The sequence below is a fragment of the Monodon monoceros genome, unplaced genomic scaffold (genome assembly GCF_005190385.1).
Source record: "Monodon monoceros isolate NGI ecotype Baffin Bay Population unplaced genomic scaffold, NGI_Narwhal_1 Super_Scaffold_11, whole genome shotgun sequence".
NCBI lineage: Eukaryota > Metazoa > Chordata > Mammalia > Artiodactyla > Monodontidae > Monodon > Monodon monoceros.
The window spans coordinates 65128473-65136989 of NW_021703767.1; the positions used below are offsets into that span (position 1 = coordinate 65128473).

The 8517-nt window shown below is 38.1% G+C and overlaps 1 protein-coding gene across 1 annotated transcript; it reads left to right on the plus strand.

The window, feature by feature from the left end:
- Positions 1 to 822: 822 nt before the first annotated feature.
- On the plus strand, positions 823 to 8207 carry TEX55 (testis expressed 55). The gene is made up of 4 exons (XM_029213795.1): positions 823 to 1974; positions 2531 to 2677; positions 4461 to 4523; positions 8157 to 8207. The coding sequence occupies exons 1-4, from the start codon at positions 823 to 825 to the stop codon at positions 8205 to 8207; spliced, it is 1413 nt and encodes a 470-aa protein (XP_029069628.1).
- The last annotated feature ends 310 nt before the right edge of the window (positions 8208 to 8517 follow it).

The window sequence follows — 8517 nt, forward strand, 5'->3', positions numbered from 1 at the left end:
TCTCTACACTCTTACTGTGAAGAAAGAAAGATACGTTTGACTTCGGTAATGTGAGTGTTAGAAGGACTAAAGCCTTCCTGGTACCACTGAAAACAGTACGGGCACTCTTTGGAAAGGCTGGCTTTTAAAAGTTTTTGTTTTGTTTTGTTTTGTTAATTAAAAGAAAAACCATAGAATTTGGCCACATCACCCCAATACCGATAAGAGTCTAAAGAAAAATAACATTTAGCAGGACCATTTACTAGCACATGCCCAGCAGTAATATCATGCTCTGCGATACAACTGTGGTTATACAAAAGTCAGTAGCCGATGAAACGTGGAATTTGGTTGATGGCAACAGTAACCTCTGTTCAGGTCTGCCGCCCTCATGTGGTTGGACGCGTGTTCATCGCTAACATTTTGTTGGTTCGAGTGATAACCTGCTGGATCCTATTTCACACACACAGCTGTGGACCTCCGTAAGAAAACGGGGAGGGGACCGCTCTAAGGCACCGATTCACAGAGCCCTGAGGCCCGGTCACTGGGCGGTGGCGACGCCAGGCTGTGGGCATCACCACTTCTTGGGACAGGGTGTCCGCCCCTGCACTCGCATCCTCGCTGGGCACCCGGAGGCATCCCTCCCTAGGCAGCGGCGGGTCTCCCCCGCTCACCTCCCGGCATCCACCGGCATCCGCCCGCGCGCCCGGAAGAGCTGGAGCTCGGAGGTCCAAACAAAGCCCGCGGGTATTGTTGTCTAGTGCGCTCCGAAGGTCGCCTAGACTACCCGGCCCGGCCCCACCCACAGCGTCTGGCAATCTAGACCAGTCTGGTACCAGGCAGAAAATGGAAAAGCCTCCAGAAGAGGCTCCGGCGGAATCATCGGAAAACCAAAGTACAGCCAAGTCCCCAAATGACAGCCACACAGACAGCCAGGAAGACAACAGACAGAACCAGGATGAAGTGGAAGCAAATGACCAGACTGATCACGGAGCAGCTGACCAGGCTGCCCAGATAGTGTCTGCCCTGGCTGAACCCAACGTAGTTAATCAAGCTGACCACAAAGCATATGGATCCATGGGAGAAAGAACATCTGATCAGGCTGACCTCAGAGCATCCAACCATGCTAATGTTGCCGATCGTAGAGCATCTGATCAGGTTAACCGAAGCATGTCAGAACAGATGGACAACAAGGCATCTAGCCAAGCTGGTGGTGTGGAGTCTGAACAGACTGACAGCCAGATGTCTGCTCTGCCTGAACAAGGTACTTCTGAACAGACTGAACAAAGGGCTTCTGAGCAGATTGATCACAGAATATCCAGCCTAGCTGAGAGAAGAGCTTCTGAAGAGATTGACCATAAACCATCTGTCCCATCTTTACAAAGAGCCTCTGAGCAGAGTGATCACAGAATGTCCCGCCCGGCTGACCAAAGAGCTTCTCAACAGATTGAAAGTAGATTGACTGGCCTGGTTGAGCGAAAAACTTCTGAACAGATTGATCATAGATTGTCTGACCAAGTTGACCACAGAACATCTGTAAAGACGCACCGCAAAGTGTATGACCAAGCTACTAAACCATCTGAACACCAGGCTGCTGACCCTGACAAGGCTGGCAGTGAATCTGACCAGGCTGACGATTTAGTGGAAGAAGAGGATAATTACACAGAAGACAACCTGTTTGACTATGGAGAACATAGCCGGTCTGATGATAGATTATTCCACCAGCTTGGCTGTAGCAAGGAAGACAAAGAAGCTGACTTCAGAGTACAACCCTGCAAATTTGAGCCTGGCCAGACAGATGGCAGCATATCCAAGGCTTCCCTTGAAACTGAAACAGAAAGTGTAGCTGATCTGCAAGCATTCATCCCATTTGATCACAGATTGACCAGTACTTTCCAAACAAAAGACCAAGCCTACTCCCAGAGATTTCCCTCCATCTCATCCAAATTGGACTATATCATCAGTCAAGAAAAAACTCAACCCGTGGAAACCAAGCCTGTAGGTTAAAGGGGCATTTGATACCCACCTGGGAGGTTGGAGGTTAAGCCAGGGGTCTGGCAGAATGTAGGAAGAGGGCACATGTTGTGGTATGTGTGACCCATAGGATTCAGGAAGGGCAGGAGAAGGGTGGGAAATAAAAAGATGGATTGCCTTCTCTGCTACACTAAGTAAGGCCATTCAGGAAGGATCAACGTACCAGGATTCAGGAGACCTGGGTTTCAAGTCCTGGTTCTGCTGCTAACACTGGGACACTAAGTCATTCCCCCTCTGGGCTTCTACCAAAGGAAAGGAATTTGGAGTCAGTTGGAAATCTCTGTGAAGGGAAAAGTATTTGAAGTAGATTGGAGATGTCTAAGGTACCTCCCAGGACTTAAGGTGCATTACATTGCCTGGAGAATCATCCAGGGCTCTCATAATAATGTCTTTGCTCTTAATTCCTGGTGTTCAGATCCCATCAATACCAGATTCCACTGATAACAGCAGCAATAGCAACAAAACTTCCTGGGGATTTTCAATTCATTAAAGACTCTCTTGGGGGATATTTCCATTTTAGGTTGATATTTCAGAATACCAGGAAAGAAGGAGTTTTCAGGCATACAATCAACCTTATAAGAAGCAGTCCCCTCCTATAGTATATGAAGATCCTTATCAAGTTTCACTGCGATACATGGAGAAACACCACATTCTGCAAATATTCCAGGTAAACCGCTCAACCTCTTTTTTAATTGTGAGTTTTAAAGTAATTATAATGTAAACGACAAACTTTGACCTGGCTTATAAGAGGTACAAGAAATGGCGTTTGCTATAAAAGGGATATAATCTTAATGAGAAGTCAGTAAGTGCATTAAGACGTATTAACCAAAAGTAGTAAATGACAAACACCAAATGAATGATTCTTATCATGATGTGAAGCCCTTCAGAGGAATTAGAGATCTGATAGGTTGGTTGCTAGGGAAAAAATTTGGCCCAGGGTTAAAGTTTGAGCCAGACTAGGAAGGAATGACAAAATAATGGCAATTGAAAAGGAGAGAAAAAGACTTTCCAGGCAGGAATATAATACTTTCAAAAGATGACCAACCTGTGACCATCTAAGAACCCACAGTCTTTAGGAGAAAAATGACATAGTTAAAAGTTGCTTCTAATTCTTGAAACTACGAATTTTATAGACCTCAGGATATGGGGCTGGAACCTTCTTTAAAGAATGACGTTCCTTGGCCAATACAGAATTATAAAATGTTATCACATTTATAAAGTTTTTGCTGTTTTGTGGGTTGTTTTTGTTTCTGTTCTCCTGACATGTGTATTTTTATGTTAATATTATTATGCAGCAAGGTGTATATACATATATAATGACATATATACATGAAGTAACTTTGTGGTTAGAAAGTTGTAAGTAAGAGTGGCCCACCCCAAATGAAAGCATTTAAACTGGAAGAATTTAAGTTTAAAGAAGTAGGAAATAGAGGAAAGGGCACAAATTTTAAAATCTGTTAGCCCAGGGCTCCAAGCTAACTTTGTCCCTTCTCATCTTTGTGATTTGGAGGAAATTACCTAACTTCTGTGAATCTCAATTTCCTCATATAAAATAGAGATAAGTGATATTTGCTTTATTAACACTGCTGTATGCCTTTTCTTTCTTTGAAATGTCATTTTGTGGGAGAATGCTAATGGCTGGATTTTCCGGCTTTAACCAAAGAAATACTAATTATTAAACTCAAGGATGAAAGCTGTAGAAAGTAGAATTCTAATCGTTCTGTAAGTAATTTTCTTTATCTGTCAAGAAAAAACAATGCTTATGCATTGAACATTGTTATCAGAAAACTTAGTTATAAATATGTGTTCAGTAGACACATATATGAAATAATTAATTAGCGTGGATGCATTAAACAGACCAGAATATTTTATACCAGAAATTTGCCCTATTGTTATTCCCTGCAAGTGAGAATTTTGCTTGCTTTATTATAACTTTTTGAGTTATTCAACAACAGTAAAACATATGGAAGGGGGTCTCTGAAGTTTTTTATGTTCTTCCTCATTGATTACTACAAACACTGAACATCATTTTCACCTTTTAGAATCAAATGCCTCAGGAGGAAGTTTCTATGTAAAAATCATACAGTGTTTTAAAATTTTTATTCCAAACTTTTTCTTTGACTATTCTTCAAAGCAAATAATTTATTGATTTCTCAGTCTAGCAAAATCACAATTCTCAAAATCTTTCTCTAAAACTCTTTGATCTTAGAAACTAGAAAAATATACATTATTATTTATTCCTAAATTTTTAATCCCTCCACATTTTACCTTAATTTGCCCAAATTTATCAGCAGTAAGAAAGTAATTTGTCACTATGCAGAGATATACGAATTTCTTTAAAATGCTATGGTATATGTTAGGTTAATGTAAAAGATTGCTTCAGGTATAACCTGACCATATAGCTTTAGCTCAGAACCATAATGTGATGCTTTTCTCTCTCTCTCCCTCAGCAGATCACTGAAAACCTAGTCTATGAAAAGCCAGAAGACCCCCTGAGTTTTATGCTGTGCCAGGTATGGAATAGGAAAAAAAGAACAAGCTTGTTATTCTGTTCATTATAAAATATAGCACCCATACAAGTGTACAAAACATATACAACTCAGTGAATTATCATGAAGTTAGCACACCTGTAACTACCATTCAAGTTCAAAAAAATTAAAACATTACCAGCATCCGAGAAATCCCCTTTCTTTTCTTCATGGTTATCACTCCCCACAAAGGGACTATTATTCTGAATTTTACAATAATGACATTCTCACTTTTCTTTATAATTCTACCATGAAACATGAATCATGAAACACTTTGGTTTAGACTTGTCAGCCTTTTTTTTAAATTTCTTTTTAAATTTCTTTTTTTTTTTTTTTTTGGTGGTTAAGAGCACGACTTCTAGAGCCAAAAGCTTTGCCTTTGAGACTTTAAAAATGTTGTTTTAATTTTTCATGCAATTTTAAAAGGCTACTTTCCATCTACATTTATTACAAAATATTGGCTCTGCTCCCCATGTTGTATAATGCATCCCTGAGCCTATCTTACACCCAGTAGTTTGCCCCCCACCACTGGTAACCACTAGCTTGTTCTCTATATCTGTGTAGGCTTGTCAACCTTTTAAACTTTATATAAAGGGAGCCATGTAGTAGGGACTCATTGGTTCATTCTTCTTCTCAAAATATGTCTGTGAGATTAATCCGTGCTGTTGTGTGTGGCTGTAGTTCATTCATTTTCATTGCTGTATAGTACTCATTGTATGAAATGCCACAATTTATCCTTTCTGTGATAGATGTGGACCTTCAGGTTATTTCCAGCTTGGAGATATTACAAAAAATTTTCCTAGGAAATTTCATGTGCGTGTCTCTTGGTGCACATATACACACATTTCTCTTGGGTGTATACCCACAAGAGAGAATGCTGGATTGTCAGGTATGTGTTCGATCAGCTCTAGTAGAGTATTTCAAACAATTTTCCAAAGCAATTGTACCAATTTACACTTCCAATAGCAGTGTATTTTAGAGTTCCAGTTGTCTTACTTCCTTATCACTTACACCCAACACTTAGTATTATCAGTATTTTCAGCATTAGCCTTTTTTTTTTTTTTTTTTTTTTTGCGGTATGCGGGCCTCTCACTGCTGTGGCCGCTCCCGTTGCAGAGCACAGGCTCTGGACGCGCAGGCTCAGCGGCCATGGCTCACGGGCCCAGCCGCTCCGCGGCATGTGGGATCTTCCTGGACCGGGGCACGAACCCGTGTCCCCTGCATCGGCAGGCGGACTCTCAACCACTGTGCCACCAGGGAAGCCCCAAATAAATTTTTTTTAATAAAAAATAAGAGGCTTCCAAATCAGAAAGGGAGAAGTTAAAGTTATCTTTTCCATTTAAAATGTGTAGCATTCTCTTGGTTTTCTATAACTAGGATAATTTCAATTGTATCCTTAACATTGTGAATATTATGCTGTGTAGACTTGAGTTCTGTCATACTCCTGTGACAAGTGATGGTGTTGTTTTTGTTTTAGCTGGCAGTTAACATGGTTAGATTTGAATTGTAAGCTCTCTCTCTTGCCTTCTGTGGTCATAGCGCAGGTCAGTTCCTTAAGTCTACTACTACTTTGAATCTGTCCTATGAATGCATGATTCAGAAGTCAACCTGAGGCTTGTGCAGAGTTCATGCACAGAATTAAGGAATCTCCTCCCCTCTTCTAGGATTTCCCCTCACTCTTCAGCATCTAGCCATATTTGACCAGTCTACTTCCTGTAATTCTTCCATCCAGAAAGACAGGGGGCTTTCCGTCACAGTTTGAGGCATTCTTGTGCAGCCATAGCTATGTCTGTGAGTCACGACTGTCATTGGGTCAAAATTACAAAAAATGAGAAATTCGCTCCATTTGGTCACTTGCTCTAAGTTTAGACTCCTCTCCAAAATCTGCCTGTCTTTGCTTAGTCAACAGAACCTTCAGGTAGCTGTGAGGTTTTTTGTTTTGTTTTGGTTTGTGGGTTTTTTCTTTTGTGGGAAGGGTTGTATTTTATCCATGAATACATAGCTGTTATTTGCAGAATTCATTTTTTTTTATTGCTTACTCTTGCATATAGGAAGCAGATCTTCCTTTCTAATATATAATATATACATATGGGTTTTATCACATAAATTTAAGTGTGTGGTGTTTTTAGTTTATTTAGTTCAAAATAGTCTAATTTTCATTATGATTTCTTCTTCAACTTATGGATTTTTTGACATTAGATTATTTATATAGATTATCAAATATTAGCTATCTAGTTGCCCTTTGGTTTATGATTTCTAAGTCAATTGCATTTTACTCAGAGATCAAGATTTCAAATCTTTGAAATGTGTTGACTTGCTTTATGATGCAGCATATGGCTAATTGCCGTGAATGAATTAATTGGGGTTGAAAAAATATTTATTCTGCAATTATTGGGAAGTGTCTAAATATATCCACTAGATCAGGTTTGCTAAACATGTTGTTCAAGTCGTCCAATATTATTGTGAATTTGCCTGTCTCCTATAGTTCTGTCAATTTACGCTGTGTATATGTAGTTGAGGCTATGTTATTAGGTGCATATGAATTTAGAGTTCTTATATTTTTCTGGTAAATTGAATTTTTATCATTAAGAGGTATAACATGAACTCTACTCCTTTCAATATTGTTATAGCTATACCAGATTTATTTTAGTCAATATTTAAATGATATATATTTATTATTTTTAACTTTACTCTGTCCTTGTCTTTTAGATATCTTTCTTATATATAGCATGTATTATAATTTTTATAATTATTCAAATCTGATAAGCTTTTAATTGGAGCATTTAGTCCCTTTATATTTGATGTTATTAAAGATATATTTGGGTTTAAATCTATTGTCCTACCATATGCTATTTGTCCTGCCTGTTTTGTTTCTTTTCCTCTACTTTTTATCTTCTTTCATTGTTCCATTTTTCTCTCTATTTAGAAGTTATACTCTCTTAATCTTTTTTTTTTTTTTTTGGTTTCACATTGGGGTGATTTTTAAAAATTAATATACTTTATTTTTTAGAGTGGTTTTAGGCTTACAGAAAATTTGAGCAGAAAGTACAGTGAGTTCCCATTTACTCCCTCTCCTTCCCCCATTTCCCCTATTATTAACATCTTGCATTAGTGTGGTAGATTTGTTGCAGTTGATCAGCTGGTTTGATATATTATTGTTAACTAAAGTCCATGGTTTACACAAAGTCTCTTTGTGTTGTACATTCTATAGGTTTTGACAAATGTATATGATATGTATCTATAATTACAGTATCATACAGAATAAGATCACTGCCCTAATAACCTTCTTAATATTTTAAATGGTGTCCCTAGATATTACAACACGTATTCGTGACTTATCAAAGTCTAAATTATTTGTATCAAGTCAGTACAAGGACTTCTGTATTTTATTTTATTTTATTTTATTTATTTTTTATATGACAATCTGTTGAGCATCTTTAACAGTCAGGAAACGTGCAAATTAAATTTACAGTAAGATAATATGTAAAACCACAAGATAGCAAAAATTTAAAAGGACTTCAGTATTTTAAATGTCTATATATTTTAACCCTACAAGATAAGGTTACTCAAAGTAGACCAAAACTGCAAGTGGAAAAAATTCTTTTTCATTCTCCTCAGGTACAGGAAATGATACAAAACAGAAAGAAAAGTGAAACCTACGAAGAATGAATCTCTCCTCAACATTGTTTAAAACCATCAGTGTCAACACTATGTTCTGTTTCCCACTCTGAAAAGTCATTTTTGAATGGTAATTTGTAGTGACTCTGCCTAAATGTGTTCTTATTTTTTAAGTAAAAATCTACTGGGTAGCTTTGTAAAATTCACATAACAGTTAACAGATACCTCTGGCTCATCATACAAAAACATAGGCACATATACTTATCCATGCATTGATATTTCAGTACTCATTCCTCCAAAGCACTGAACAGAAACACTTTCACAAATCCCAGAGAGGATCAAGAAAAGAATATTAGCAATT

Excerpts from the sequence above, each read along its gene's own strand:
- TEX55 (XM_029213795.1), top strand. The coding sequence starts at position 823 with ATGGAAAAGCCTCCAGAAGAGGCTCCGGCGGAATCATCGGAAAACCAA. Across the intron at positions 1,975-2,530 it reads AACCCGTGGAAACCAAGCCT|GTTGATATTTCAGAATACCA; the intron begins GTAGGTTAAAGG and ends TTTCCATTTTAG. Across the intron at positions 2,678-4,460 it reads ACATTCTGCAAATATTCCAG|CAGATCACTGAAAACCTAGT; the intron begins GTAAACCGCTCA and ends TCTCTCCCTCAG.